At 41.8% G+C, this 16,650-nt stretch overlaps 1 protein-coding gene across 3 annotated transcripts in view; it reads left to right on the top strand.

Annotated features, from left to right (window-relative positions):
• Window positions 1-14,176: 14,176 nt before the first annotated feature.
• LOC109880114 (ras-related protein Rab-12) overlaps window positions 14,177-16,650 on the top strand; it is a 25,535-nt gene continuing 23,061 nt past the window's right edge. Inside the window, exon 1 of one of the 3 annotated variants that reach the window (XM_031810314.1) lies at window positions 14,177-14,873. Coding sequence is in view for 2 of the 3 variants with exons in the window: in XM_031810315.1 (XP_031666175.1) it covers window positions 14,657-14,873 (217 nt within the window). In the remaining variant the exon portion in view is untranslated. The remainder of the gene's footprint in view (window positions 14,874-16,650) is intronic. The other 2 variants (XM_031810315.1, XM_020472358.2) reach the window with 2 other exon arrangements.

The following is a 16,650-nucleotide window of genomic DNA, read 5'->3' on the forward strand; positions in this document are numbered from 1 at the left end:
TTATGTTTAGGATAGAGGTTATGTTTAGGATAGAGATTATGTTTAGGATATGTTTAGGATACAGGTTATGTTTAGGATAGAGGTTATGTTTAGGATAGAGGTTATGTTTAGGATAGAGGTTATGTTTAGGATAGAGGTTATGTTTAGGATAGAGGTTATGTTTAGGATAGAGGTTATGTTTAGGATAGAGGTTATGTTTAGGATAGAGGTTTTGTTTAGGATACAGGTTATGTTTAGGATATGTTTAGGATAGAGGTTATGTTTAGGATAGAGGATATGTTTAGGATAGAGGTTATGTTTAGGATAGAGGTTATGTTTAGGATAGAGGTTATGTTTAGGATAGAGGTTATGTTTAGGATAGAGGATATGTTTAGGATAGAGGTTATGTTTAGGATAGAGGTTATGTTTAGGATAGAGGTTATGTTTAGGATAGAGGATATGTTTAGGATAGAGGTTATGTTTAGGATACAGGTTATGTTTAGGATATGTTTAGGATACAGGTTATGTTTAGGATAGAGGTTATGTTTAGGTTATGTTTAGGATACAGGCTATGTCCACAATAATTATAACATGTTATTATGCCTATGTCTATTCGACTCGAAGGACCAATTTATCTGAGAGGAAACTTAGTCAATATTTTCCAGTTTGAGCAGAGCCAAGGGGAGTGGGGCAGGTTTTTGACGTTTTTGAGTCAGGGTATCATCAAGCTACTGGACTGGCGCATTCTCATGGACACTGGTGATGCAGAATAATAATAATATAATTATTTTTCAACTTCTTCCATGGTTTGTAGAACTCCCACCTCATGAACAGGATGACTTCCGTATGACTTCATTATGACTTCCACTCAACCAAGTATTACTTCAGTTTCATCAACAGAAGAGGAGGAGCGGCACTATAAAAAGAAAGGAGACGGAGAAAATAGCCCATCCATAGAAAACATAAACATTGTTTGTTTGTTTGGACCTTTGGTCTGAGCGATGCATTAGAGGACATTGTAGCATGAAAGAAAAAAAGAGAAGAAAAAAAAAAGTATATTATTGTCATGAGGAATTTTCATTACCTAGCAGTTTTAGAGGACGGAGGGAGGGAGGGAGGGAGGGGGTGAACAGTGAACTGTCCTGTTGGCTGTATGTTTTAAAAGAGTTTTAAAGGAGTCGTATGTTTTTAAGGTTTAAAGTGGTATAGTTTTAATGATCCATTATGGAAACATGATATTGGTTAATTGGCTAATTGGTTAATTGGCTAATTGGCGAATTGGCGAATTGGTCAATTGGTCAATTGGTCAATTGGTCAATTGGTCAATTGGTTAATTGGTTAATTGGTTAATTGGTTAATTGGTTAATTTGTTATGGTCCTGTGGTCCACAAATAAAACACAAAAAGAAAGGTTAACTTTGAGCTTTCAAAAGGCTTCAGTTCATTGGGTTTTTTCCCATTTTATTTTGAGAAGTTGCGACCCAGTATTATGTTGACTAACTTCAGATACAGAAATCATGAATGATTATCAATATAATAATAAGCCATTATAGATCCTTTATAAATTAATATAGATGCTTTGTAATGCTTGTAAATGTTTATAAATGCTTGAGTTAGCAACAACAACAACAACAAAAAACAGTTTTCACCACCAGCATCTCGAGATGGGGATATGTTCCATTCAACACGACTCAGTCACAAGGTGAGAGATTAATCTCTTTTAATGTTCCATTCAACACGACTCAGTCACGAGGTGAGAGATTAATCTCTTTTAATGTTCCATTCAAAACGACTCAGTCACAAGGTGAGAGATGAATCCCTTTTAATATTCCATTCAACACGACTCAGTCACGAGGTGAGAGATTAATCCCTTTTAATATTCCATTCAACACGACTCAGTCACAAGGTGAGAGATGAATCCCTTTTAATGTTCCATTCAACACGACTCAGTCACAAGGTGAGAGATTAATCCACATTTTTGCAACACTCCGGTCCAGTTTTGATGTGGCTAATGGAACAGATACAGAGAACTCTTATTGGGAGGAATATCAGAGAAGCAGCCTTGGTTGTGCATTAAAACCAGAGAGATTAAAACCAGAGAGATTAAGACTAGAGAGAGAGGCTAAAGTACATCCCATAACAGAAGGAGAGGACGATCTAACGCGCTCATTAAATATACAGAAAGCCTTTATGGAGCTTCCTCGTCCATTATAAGACCCTTCCTTTCCAAGTAACATTTCTGGATATTAGAATCGTTTCAATTCCTCTTAGGTTCCACCCCTAATTGCACCCTATCCCCCTAAATAGTGCACTACTCTTGAACAGGGTAGAAGTAGTCAAAAGCAGTACACTATATAGGGAACAGGTTCCCATAGGGCTCTGGTCAAAAGTAGTGCACTATGCAGGGAATAGGGTCCCATAGGACTCTGGTCTAAAGTAGTGCACTATGAAGGGAACAAGGACACATTCTGTCTCGTTAAAACATAGTCTCTCGATCATTTAGTATCTTTAGGTCCAAATAACCACAGTGTTATATGTACAGAGACAACAACAACAGGACACTGACTGTAAACACAGACTGTAACTACAGACTATGATTATGGTTTATAACTGCGTGAGAGATAAAGTAAATGGGTAGTCATTTATCCTAAAGGAATCCACATGAACTACATACAACCACAACAAATACACAACAGCCTGCAGCGTCTCTTATAACATCCAGGATCTCTGCCGAGCTGTCTATTGTAGCTCTTATAACATCCAGGATCTCTGCCGAGCTGTCTATTGTAGCTTTTATAACATCCAGGATCTCTGCCGAGCTCACTATTGTAGCTCTTATAACATCCAGGATCTCTGCCGAGCTGTCTATTGTAGCTCTTATAACATCCAGGATCTCTGCCGAGCTGTCTATTGTAGCTCTTATAACATCCAGGATCTCTGCCGAGCTGTCTATTGTAGCTCTTATAACATCCAGGATCTCTGCCAAGCTGTCTATTGTAGCTCTTATAACATCCAGGATCTCTGCCGAGCTGTCTATTGTAGCTCTTATAACATCCAGGATCTCTGCCGAGCTGTCTATTGTAGCTCTTATAACATCCAGGATCTCTGCCGAGCTGTCTATTGTAGCTCTTATAACATCCAGGATCTCTGCCAAGCTGTCTATTGTAGCTCTTATAACATCCAGGATCTCTGCCAAGCTGTCTATTGTAGCTCTTATAACATCCAGGATCTCTGCCAAGCTGTCTATTGTAGCTCTTATAACATCCAGGATCTCTGCCGAGCTGTCTATTGTAGCTCTTAAAACATCCAGGATCTCTGCCAAGCTGTCTATTGTAGCTCTTATAACATCCAGGATCTCTGCCAAGCTGTCTATTGTAGCTCTTATAACATCCAGGATCTCTGCCGAGCTGTCTATTGTAGCTCTTATAACATCCAGGATCTCTGCCAAGCTGTCTATTGTAGCTCTTATAACATCCAGGATCTCTGCCGAGCTGTCTATTGTAGCTCTTATAACATCCAGGATCTCTGCCAAGCTGTCTATTGTAGCTCTTATAACATCCAGGATCTCTGCCGAGCTGTCTATTGTAGCTCTTATAACATCCAGGATCTCTGCCAAGCTGTCTATTGTAGCTCTTATAACATCCAGGATCTCTGCCGAGCTGTCTATTGTAGCTCTTATAACATCCAGGATCTCTGCCAAGCTGTCTATTGTAGCTCTTATAACATCCAGGATCTCTGCCGAGCTGTCTATTGTAGCTCTTATAACATCCAGGATCTCTGCCAAGCTGTCTATTGTAGCTCTTATAACATCCAGGATCTCTGCCGAGCTGTCTATTGTAGCTCTTATAACATCCAGGATCTCTGCCGAGCTGTCTATTGTAGCTCTTATAACATCCAGGATCTCTGCCAAGCTGTCTATTGTAGCTCTTATAACATCCAGGATCTCTGCCGAGCTGTCTATTGTAGCTCTTATAACATCCAGGATCTCTGCCAAGCTGTCTATTGTAGCTCTTATAACATCCAGGATCTCTGCCAAGCTGTCTATTGTAGCTCTTATAACATCCAGGATCTCTGCCAAGCTGTCTATTGTAGCTCTTATAACATCCAGGATCTCTGCCGAGCTGTCTATTGTAGCTCTTATAACATCCAGGATCTCTGCCTAGCTGTCTATTGTAGCTCTTATAACATCCAGGATCTCTGCCACGCTGTCTATTGTAGCTCTTATAACATCCAGGATCTCTGCCAAGCTGTCTATTGTAGCTCTTATAACATCCAGGATCTCTGCCAAGCTGTCTATTGTAGCTCTTATAACATCCAGGATCTCTGCCAAGCTGTCTATTGTAGCTCTTATAACATCCAGGATCTCTGCCGAGCTGTCTATTGTAGCTCTTATAACATCCAGGATCTCTGCCGAGCTGTCTATTGTAGCTCTTATAACATCCAGGATCTCTGCCGAGCTGTCTATTGTAGCTCTTATAACATCCAGGATCTCTGCCGAGCTGTCTATTGTAGCTCTTATAACATCCAGGATCTCTGCCAAGCTGTCTATTGTAGCTCTTATAACATCCAGGATCTCTGCCGAGCTGTCTATTGTAGCTCTTATAACATCCAGGATCTCTGCCGAGCTGTCTATTGTAGCTCTTATAACATCCAGGATCTCTGCCAAGCTGTCTATTGTAGCTCTTATAACATCCAGGATCTCTGCCAAGCTGTCTATTGTAGCTCTTATAACATCCAGGATCTCTGCCGAGCTGTCTATTGTAGCTCTTATAACATCCAGGATCTCTGCCGAGCTGTCTATTGTAGCTCTTATAACATCCAGGATCTCTGCCAAGCTGTCTATTGTAGCTCTTATAACATCCAGGATCTCTGCCAAGCTGTCTATTGTAGCTCTTATAACATCCAGGATCTCTGCCGAGCTGTCTATTGTAGCTCTTATAACATCCAGGATCTCTGCCAAGCTGTCTATTGTAGCTCTTATAACATCCAGGATCTCTGCCGAGCTGTCTATTGTAGCTCTTATAACATCCAGGATCTCTGCCGAGCTGTCTATTTTGCTTGTTAAATAAATGCAGTAACAGCTTGTTTTCTAGACGCTAACCTCTAGCTAGATAAAAACACCATCCATTTAGAGAACATTATAATGGAATCACACAATGGAATCAGAATCACACAATGGAATCACACAATGGAATCAGAATCACACAATGGAATCAGAATCACACAATGGAATCACACAATGGAAACAGAATCACACACTGGAATCAGAATCACACAATGGAATCAGAATCACACAATGGAATCAGAATCACACAATGGTACCAGACAATGGAATCACACAATGGAAACAGAATCACACAATGGAATCAGAATCACACAATGGAATCACACAATGGAATCAGAATCACACAATGGAATCACACAATGGAAACAGAATCACACAATGGAATCAGAATCACACAATGGAATCACACAATGGAATCAGAATCACACAATGGAATCACACAATGGAATCAGAATCACACAATGGAATCAGAATCACACAATGGAATCACAAAATGGAAACAGAATCACACACTGGAATCAGAATCACACAATGGAATCAGAATCACACAATGGAATCAGAATCACACAATGGTACCAGACAATGGAATCACACAATGGAAACAGAATCACACAATGGAATCAGAATCACACAATGGAATCACACAATGGAATCAGAATCACACACCAAAATAATCACTTGGAATGACAATATTTTCACGGTCTCTTTTAATGTTTATTGTTGCTGACCCACTTAAAGAGTGTTGTGAATACAATAAGGAATGACTGTGATCCAGTAACATCCCCTCGGTTTGTACAGTAAAGATATGGGTCAAGTTCTTGCCCCGACGACATCGCAGACTCATGCCAGATCTTACGTCAGTATTTAACTTATCGGCTAACCACATATGGTATAGCAATCTGAGGGCCAACTGCACAGTTGATCAATAAAATCGTATCGGTCACATGCCTGGTGTAGACCAACAGTGTAATGCCTGGTAAACAACAGGTGTAGACTAACAGTGTAATGCTGACTGAAGGGTCCTTGGTAAACAACAGGTGTAGACTAACAGTGAAATGCTGACTGAAGGGTCCTTGGTAAACAACAGGTGTAGACTAACAGTGTAATGCTGACTGAAGGGTCCTTGGTAAACAACAGGTGTAGACTAACAGTGAAATGCTGACTGAAGGGTCCTTGGTAAACAACAGGTGTAGACTAACAGTGTAATGCTGACTGAAGGGTCCTTGGTAAACAACAGGTGTAGACTAACAGTGTAATGCTGACTGAAGGGTCCTTGGTAAACAACAGGTGTAGACTAACAGTGTAATGCTTGGTAAACAACAGGTGTAGACCAACAGTGTAATGCCTGGTAAACAACAGGTGTAGACTAACAGTGTAATGCTGACTGAAGGGTCCTTGGTAAACAACAGGTGTAGACTAACAGTGAAATGCTGACTGAAGGGTCCTTGGTAAACAACAGGTGTAGACTAACAGTGTAATGCTGACTGAAGGGTCCTTGGTAAACAACAGGTGTAGACTAACAGTGTAATGCTGACTGAAGGGTCCTTGGTAAACAACAGGTGTAGACTAACAGTGTAATGCTGACTGAAGGGTCCTTGGTAAACAACAGGTGTAGACTAACAGTGAAATGCTGACTGAAGGGTCCTTGGTAAACAACAGGTGTAGACTAACAGTGAAATGCTTGGTAAACAACAGGTGTAGACTAACAGTGAAATGCTTGGTAAACAACAGGTGTAGACTAACAGTGAAATGCTGACTGATGGGGCCTTGGTAAACAACAGGTGTAGACTAACAGTGAAATGCTTGGTAAACAACAGGTGTAGACTAACAGTGAAATGCTTGGTAAACAACAGGTGTAGACTAACAGTGTAATGCTGACTGATGGGGCCTTGGTAAACAACAGGTGTAGACTAACAGTGAAATGCTGACTGATGGGGCCTTGGTAAACAACAGGTGTAGACTAACAGTGTAATGCTGACTGATGGGGCCTTGGTAAACAACAGGTGTAGACTAACAGTGTAATGCTGACTGATGGGGCCTTGGTAAACAACAGGTGTAGACTAACAGTGAAATGCTGACTGAAGGGTCCTTGGTAAACAACAGGTGTAGACTAACAGTGAAATGCTGACTGATGGGGCCTTGGTAAACAACAGGTGTAGACTAACAGTGTAATGCTGACTGATGGGTCCTTGGTAAACAACAGGTGTAGACTAACAGTGTAATGCTGACTGATGGGTCCTTGGTAAACAACAGGTGTAGACTAACAGTGAAATGCTGACTGATGGGTCCTTGGTAAACAACAGGTGTAGACTAACAGTGTAATGCTGACTGATGGGTTCTTGGTAAACAACAGGTGTAGACTAACAGTGAAATGCTGACTGAAGGGTCCTTGGTAAACAACAGGTGTAGACTAACAGTGAAATGCTTGGTAAACAACAGGTGTAGACTAACAGTGAAATGCTTGGTAAACAACAGGTGTAGACTAACAGTGAAATGCTTGGTAAACAACAGGTGTAGACTAACAGTGTAATGCTGACTGATGGGGCCTTGGTAAACAACAGGTGTAGACTAACAGTGAAATGCTGACTGATGGGGCCTTGGTAAACAACAGGTGTAGACTAACAGTGTAATGCTGACTGATGGGGCCTTGGTAAACAACAGGTGTAGACTAACAGTGTAATGCTGACTGATGGGGCCTTGGTAAACAACAGGTGTAGACTAACAGTGAAATGCTGACTGAAGGGTCCTTGGTAAACAACAGGTGTAGACTAACAGTGAAATGCTGACTGATGGGGCCTTGGTAAACAACAGGTGTAGACTAACAGTGTAATGCTGACTGATGGGTCCTTGGTAAACAACAGGTGTAGACTAACAGTGTAATGCTGACTGATGGGTCCTTGGTAAACAACAGGTGTAGACTAACAGTGAAATGCTGACTGATGGGTCCTTGGTAAACAACAGGTGTAGACTAACAGTGTAATGCTGACTGATGGGTTCTTGGTAAACAACAGGTGTAGACTAACAGTGAAATGCTGACTGAAGGGTCCTTGGTAAACAACAGGTGTAGACTAACAGTGTAATGCTGACTGATGGGTTCTTGGTAAACAACAGGTGTAGACTAACAGTGAAATGCTGACTGAAGGGTCCTTGGTAAACAACAGGTGTAGACTAACAGTGAAATGCTGACTGAAGGGTCCTTGGTAAACAACAGTTGTAGACTAACAGTGTAATGCTTGGTAAACAACAGGTGTAGACTAACAGTGTAATGCTTGGTAAACAACAGGTGTAGACTAACAGTGTAATGCTGACTGAAGGGTCCTTGGTAAACAACAGGTGTAGACTAACAGTGAAATGCTGACTGAAGGGTCCTTGGTAAACAACAGGTGTAGACTAACAGTGAAATGCTGACTGAAGGGTCCTTGGTAAACAACAGGTGTAGACTAACAGTGTAATGCTGACTGAAGGGTCCTTGGTAAACAACAGGTGTAGACTAACAGTGTAATGCTGACTGAAGGGTCCTTGGTAAACAACAGGTGTAGACTAACAGTGAAATGCTGACTGAAGGGTCCTTGGTAAACAACAGGTGTAGACTAACAGTGAAATGCTTGGTAAACAACAGGTGTAGACTAACAGTGAAATGCTGACTGATGGGGCCTTGGTAAACAACAGGTGTAGACTAACAGTGAAATGCTGACTGATGGGGCCTTGGTAAACAACAGGTGTAGACTAACAGTGAAATGCTGACTGATGGGGCCTTGGTAAACAACAGGTGTAGACTAACAGTGTAATGCTGACTGATGGGGCCTTGGTAAACAACAGGTGTAGACTAACAGTGAAATGCTGACTGATGGGGCCTTGGTAAACAACAGGTGTAGACTAACAGTGTAATGCTGACTGAAGGGTCCTTGGTAAACAACAGGTGTAGACTAACAGTGAAATGCTTGGTAAACAACAGGTGTAGACTAACAGTGAAATGCTGACTGATGGGTCCTTGGTAAACAACAGGTGTAGACTAACAGTGAAATGCTGACTGAAGGGTCCTTGGTAAACAACAGGTGTAGACTAACAGTGAAATGCTGACTGATGGGTCCTTGGTAAACAACAGGTGTAGACTAACAGTGAAATGCTGACTGAAGGGTCCTTGGTAAACAACAGGTGTAGACTAACAGTGTAATGCTGACTGAAGGGTCCTTGGTAAACAACAGGTGTAGACTAACAGTGTAATGCTGACTGAAGGGTCCTTGGTAAACAACAGGTGTAGACTAACAGTGAAATGCTGACTGAAGGGTCCTTGGTAAACAACAGGTGTAGACTAACAGTGAAATGCTGACTGAAGGGTCCTTGGTAAACAACAGGTGTAGACTAACAGTGAAATGCTGACTGATGGGTTCTTGGTAAACAACAGGTGTAGACTAACAGTGTAATGCTGACTGACGGGTCCTTGGTAAACAACAGGTGTAGACTAACAGTGTAATGCTGACTGATGGGTCCTTGGTAAACAACAGGTGTAGACTAACAGTGTAATGCTGACTGATGGGTCCTTGGTAAACAACAGGTGTAGACTAACAGTGTAATGCTGACTGATGGGTCCTTGGTAAACAACAGGTGTAGACTAACAGTGAAATGCTGACTGATGGGTCCTTGGTAAACAACAGGTGTAGACTAACAGTGTAATGCTGACTGAAGGGTCCTTGGTAAACAACAGGTGTAGACTAACAGTGAAATGCTGACTGATGGGTTCTTCCAAAAAATGCACAGAGAAATAACACAATAATAAACTAAATAAATCCACACTGAGTAATGAGGTGATAACTTGGTTATATACACAGGGGTACGAGGTAATAACTTGGTTATATACACAGGGGTACGAGGTGATAACTTGGTTATATACACAGGGGTACGAGGTAATAACTTGGTTATATACACAGGGTACCAGTACCGAGTCGATGTGCAGGGGTACGAGGTAATAACGTGGTTTTTTATACAAATTAGCAAACATAAAAACCTGTATGTATGTATGTATACAAAAAATAACAGTTTAATCTATTTTAGAATTAGGCTGCAATGTAACAAAATTCAATGACCAAAAACACACATCCAGGCTGTGTAAGGGTTATTTGACCAAGAAGGAGAGTGATGGAATGCTGAATCAGATGACCTGGCCTCCACAATCACCCGACATCAACCCAATTGAGATGATTTGGGATGAGTTGGACCACAGAAAGAAGGAAAAGCAGCCAACAAGTGCTCAGCATATGTGGGAACTCCTTCGAGACTGTTGGAAAAGCATTCCAGGTGAAGCTGGTTGAGAGAATGCCAAGAGAGTGCAGAGCTGTCATCGAGGCAAAGGGTGGCTACTTTGAAGAATCTCAAATATCAAATGTGTTTTTAACACTTTTTGGTTACTACATGATTCTATATGTGTTATTTATAGTTTGATGTCTTCACTATTATTCTACAATGTAGAAAATAGTTTTAAAAAATAAAAAACTGGAATGAGTAGGTGTGTCCAAACTTTTGACTGGTACTGTATGTATATATATATATATATATACATATAGCTTTGGTTAATGGTAAGTGCTTATGGTGAGCAGGAAAAGCCAGACCCCAGTGTGTACTCTCACCATTTTGGACCAATATAATGAATTACATTATAGAAATGCACTAGATAATGAATATAGTTGCTCGAAACCACACATTAAATTATATATATTTTTATATTTAACTAGGCAAGTCAGTTAAGAACAAATTTTTATTTTCAATGACGACCTAGGAACAGTGGGGTTAACTGCCTGTTCAGGGGCAGAATGACAGATTTGTACCTTGTCAGCTCAGGGGTTTGAACTTGCAACCTTCTGGTTGCTAGTCCACCGCTCTAACCACTAGGCTACACTGCCGCCTCTACACTCTAACCACTAGGCTACCCTGCATGCAATGGTACTTTTATTCCTTGTTTCAAGGTGTATGTTCCTGTTGTAGATATACTGCCTAGTAGCCTAGATAGCTTGTAGAATGTGTAACTCAATACATTCAATCTTGACCTTTCGTTTTCAAGTATATCTCCACAAACAGCAATGGGTAGACAATCAGACACCAGTGGATAGGTGAAGTACCCCAAAAGGCCACTAGATGTCATACTGACATAAAAAAAACCATATATTTTATTATTTTTTATTTTATTTCACCTTTATTTAACCAGGTGGGCTAGTTGAGAACAAGTTCTCATTTACAACAGCGACCTGGCCAAGATTAAGCAAAGCAGTTTGACACAAACAACAACAACAGAGTTACAGATGGAATAAACAAGCGTACAGTCAACAACACAAGAGAAGAAAAAGAAAGTCTATATACAGTGTGTGTAAAAGGCACGAGGTGGTAAGGCAATAGACCATAGTAGCGAAGTAATTACAATTTAGCAGATTAACACTGGAGTGATAAATGTGCAGATGATGATGTGTAAGTAGAGATATTGGTGTGCAAAAGAGCAGAAAAGTAAATAAAAACAATATGTGGATGAGGTAGGTAGGATGGGCTATTTACAGATGGGCTATGTACAGCTGCAGATAGTACAAGTCATATTATAGATCTAGATACAGGTATCTTAACTAGAACACGTGTTAATTGTAGTGTTTGTACAGGGAACGTATACTCTCCAGAAGTGAGCAACGCTACTGTAAAATGACAAAAATAGATACAACAATATGTCTACAAAACAACAAGATGGACGTAAGGGGTACCCGTGCGTCAATCTAAGTAACATAATAAATTTAAAAAATCCCCATTAAAATCTGTCAGTTTAAGCTAGAGATTTAGAGTTTTTTTTTTGCATCTGCCTTACGTAAGGCTTTCCACATCTGCAGTGGAAGGTGGCCGAGCTAGAGAGGTGTTTGTCAGACCAGGAGACATCCCGTCTGAGGTCAAAGGTGACAGAACGAGAGAGGTGTTTGTCAGACCAGGAGACATCCCATCTGAGGTCAAAGGTGACAGAACGAGAGAGGTGTTTGTCAGACCAGGAGACATCCCATCTGAGGTCAAAGGTGACAGAACGAGAGAGGTGTTTGTCAGACCAGGAGACATCCCATCTGGGGTCAAAGGTGACAGAACGAGAGAGGTGTTTGTCAGACCAGGAGACATCCCATCTGAGGTGAAAGGTGACAGAACTAGAGAGGTGTTTGTCAGACCAGGAGACATCCCATCTGGGGTCAAAGGTGACAGAACGAGAGAGGTGTTTGTCAGACCAGGAGACATCCCATCTGAGGTGAAAGGTCACAGAGCTAGAGAGGTGTTTGTCAGACCAGGAGACATCCCATCTGAGGTGAAAGGTGACAGAATGAGAGAGGTGTTTGTCAGACCAGGAGACATCCCATCTGAGGTCAAAGGTGACAGAGCTAGAACAGGTTTTTGTCAGACCAGGAGACATCCCATCTGAGGTCAAAGGTGACAGAGCTAGAACAGGTGTTTGTCAGACCAGGAGACATCCCATCTGAGGTCAAAAGTGACAGAGCTATGGAAGAATGGAGGTAACCCATACAAACGAATGGAAGTATGGAGGTAACCCATACAAATGAATGGAAGTATGGAGGTAACCCATACAAACGAATGGAAGAATGGAGGTAACCCATACAAACGAATGGAAGAATGGAGGTAACCCATACAAACGAATGGAAGTATGGAGGTAACCCATACAAGCGAATGGAAGTATGGAGGTAACCCATACAAATGAATGGAAGTATGGAGGTAACCCATACAAACGAATGGAAGTATGGAGGTAACCCATACAAACGAATGGAAGTATGGAGGTAACCCATACAAACGAATGGAAGAATGGAGGTAGTTTTGAGGCAACAAAAATAGCACCCACCAAAATCATAATGTGAAACACCCTAGCAAACACCATAGGAAACACCCTAGGAAACACCATAGGAAACACCCTAGGAAACACCATAGGAGAGCTTTTAAACCCAGTCTCTACTTTCAGCGGTGCACACTTTAATCTTTAGAATATCCGAGCCAAAACACAACTTGAAAATGGACTTTATGGTCACTTTACCCTTCAGTCAACTTTAAGTAGAGGTGGTAACATATCACTGCCACCTAGTGGCTAACAAAGGGTACAACACAGGGACATTCTATTACATTCACAACAATTCGGATATACATTTTTAAAAATGTGTGTGTGGGGGGGGGGGGGGGGGGCGTGGGTCACTTTACTTTTACAGGTGTTTCAAGCATGATCCACTAGGTTTGCTGCAGGTAGAAAATCTTAGGAAATATTATTTAATGAATGAATCAGCCTGTTTGGGAGGGGGGTAAATTAGGAGCAGTTAAAGAAAGGGGGTAGCCTCGACTGGGACTCGAGCCCGGACTGCCAACACCTTAACTGTATGTTAATCGTTTGGAACACACGCACAGCAGTAAATGGCATGCTAATTTCAAAATTCTGCATTTTAGCTAACATGAGCATTTTTATCTTTTTGTCACACACAGTATGTTTCCTTTGTGTTCACAACCTTGGTGCACACCCCTAAACCCCGTGGAGATTATTAGGGGGCGTGTACTTTCACGCCGTGGCAACAGTAATGCACATGCTTCTTATTACGGACGCTTGCAATTTTCCGAATCCTTATGGAATGCGACGGAAGCGGAAAGGTTTGCTGGCGCTTGCGGGGACGGTGCGAAGCAATGCTATCCGGGATCCTTGGGACGTCAGCGTTTTCCAAACTCAGTCTTCGGGACCCTAAAGGGGATGCACCTTTTGGTTTTTGCCCTAGCACTACACAGCTGATTGAAATAATCAACTAATCATCAAGTTTTGATCATCTGAATCAGATGTGTAGTGTTAGGGCTAAAAACAAAACTAACACCGAGTTTGTGGAAACGTTGCCGTAACCTATTTTGGGCTAACCTATCTTGGGCTCCCGAGTGACGCTTCATCTCAGTGCTAGAGGCGTCACTACAGACCATGGTTCGATTCCAGGCTGTATCACAACCGGCCGTGATTGGGAGTCCCACAGTATGGCGCACAATTGGCCCAGCGTCGTCCGGGTTTGACCGGTGTAGGCCGTCATTGTAAACAAAAATATGTTCTTAACTGACTTGCCTAGTTAAATAAAAAATCAATGTGGGGTAAGGACATCCCAAGGATCCCAGATAACTAAGACCCTGCGGTGACGTAATGAAAAAAGCTACCAGAGGTGCGTTCAGTTCGCTTGAACGTTTGCTACGTTGCAGAACGGTTTGTACTGAACGACACGTTTCCCCAAAACGGTATTGTACGTTCTTGAACAGACTTAAGCCAACTAACTAAGGAAGGGTTATGTTTGCTACCGTTTGGTGGTGTGGCGAATGGCCATACTGACAGGGTTCCCCTACCCATAACCATTCCCCGTTAATCAACCTGTCGGTCAGTACATCGGCATTTCAGTTCAATTAAAAGTTTCAGAACGTAAAAACGTACTGAACGCAGCCCTTGATTCTCTTGACAAGCAGCTGAACAATTTGGAAACTTTCCCGAACTAACTCAAAGACAAAAGGAAAAATTACTAAAAGTAGGGCCTACGTCGTTATTTTCTCTTTTATAAACGTGTCTAGGTGTTCAAATGTGGAATTATTGATGGATTCACGGTATGAAATCCAACGGAGGGCCGGTGGTGGATCAGCGAATGCTTCCCCGGCTCTGGGGGCACAGTCTCGCCGCAGGAAGATGCCGCCCAGACCCGCCGATTATAAACTTCAGATCATTATCATTGGCTCCCGTGGAGTAGGCAAAACCAGTCTAATGGAGAGGTTTACCGACGACACCTTCTGTGAAGCATGTAAATCAACCGTTGGTAAGGAATGGCCAGTTATCGTTAGCCTCCTTTGCTAGCCAAAACCCTCGGCTAGTTAGCAAGCAATGTTAACACTAACTACATGACTTGACAAAACCGACCTAGCTCATCGTTTATCTCTATAAACATTTATCTGTCCCCCTGTAGTCACCAGCATAGATTTTTTTTTTACGACAAGTTTTTGTAAAGAAGTTGGTAACTACAAGGGGACAACACTACCATGTTTTTAAAACCTAGAGGTTGTTGTTGACATGAATGTGTCAAACCGACAGACAGCACTGAGAACTAGTAGTGTTACTGAAGCCCTGTCCATCAGCTACACAAGACGTTACTGAGGGCCCTAGTAAACTGTACTCGATGCCTTGTCAGAAGTGTTGTTGCTTAGCTACCTTGCTACACAATAGTGGCTTTCAGTATTCTGTCATAAAATGCAAAAATAAATATAAACGGTCTACTACATTTAACTTACTTTAGAACCAATAAATACAGCGTAATTATCAATTGACGTTTCAAATATCCTGGGACTTAGTGTGAGGCGAAGACAATGTATCCGGTCTATAGACAGACAATGTATCCCTTCTAGACAGACAATGTATCAGTTCTAGACAGATAATGTATCCCTTCTAGACAGACAATGTATCCCTTCTAGACAGACAATGTATCCCTTCTAGACAGACAATGTATCAGTTCTAGACAGATAATGTATCCCTTCTAGACAGACAATGTATCCCTTCTAGACAGACAATGTATCCGTTCTAGACAGACAATGTATCCGTTCTATAGACAGACAATGTATCCGTTCTATAGACAGACAATGTATCCGTTCTATAGACAGACAATGTATCCGTTCTATAGACAGACAATGTATCCGTTCTAGACAGACAATGTATCCGTTCTATAGACAGACAATGTATCCGTTCTAGACAGACAATGTATCCGTTCTAGACAGACAATGTATCTGTTCTAGACAGACAATGTATCCGTTCTAGACAGACAATGTATCCGTTCTAGACAGACAATGTATCCGTTCTAGACAGACAATGTATCCGTTCTAGACAGACAATGTATCCGTTCTAGACAGACAATGTATCCGTTCTAGACAGACAATGTATCCGTTCTAGACAGACAATGTATCTGTAGTTCTAGATCTATATTGTCTGTCTTTGTGACACATTCAGGGTCTGTTTCTGAACCTCTCGTTCTGTGGCCCGACACTGGTCCCTGGCATGTTTCGGACTGGTCCCTCAGGTTTTTAACTGACACTGATTTAGTCACTTCTCTTAGCCTAGTTTTTGGAGGCCTACACGGTCCTAGTTTTTGGAGGCCTACACGGTCCTAGTTTTTGGAGGCCTACACGGTCCTAGTTTTTGGAGGCCTACACGGTCCTAGTTTTTGGAGGCCTACACGGTCCTAGTTTTTGGAGGCCTACACGGTCCTAGTTTTTGGAGGCCTACACGGTCCTAGTTTTTGGAGGCCTACACGGTCCTCGTTTTTGGAGGCCTACACGGTCTTCGAAAGATTGGAGATCATTTATTGCTGGTCACTTGTCGGTCCTCACGGTTTGTGCTCAAGCCTGATCCAGTTAAATCCACCACACAGGGACAGGACTTGAATGGTCTTGAACAGAGAGTCAGTGACTTCCACTCTTACAAAGCCATTGTAGTATGACCATACCATCTGTGTGCCAAGTCACCAATTATTTAATTCTCCTCATGCAAAGCACTGAAGGAATCTGGCTTGCCTTGCTGACAGGCAAGGGGAACTAATTTATCTGTTG

This window comes from Oncorhynchus kisutch, linkage group LG30, assembly GCF_002021735.2.
Source record: "Oncorhynchus kisutch isolate 150728-3 linkage group LG30, Okis_V2, whole genome shotgun sequence".
Classification (NCBI taxonomy): Eukaryota; Metazoa; Chordata; class Actinopteri; order Salmoniformes; family Salmonidae; genus Oncorhynchus; species Oncorhynchus kisutch.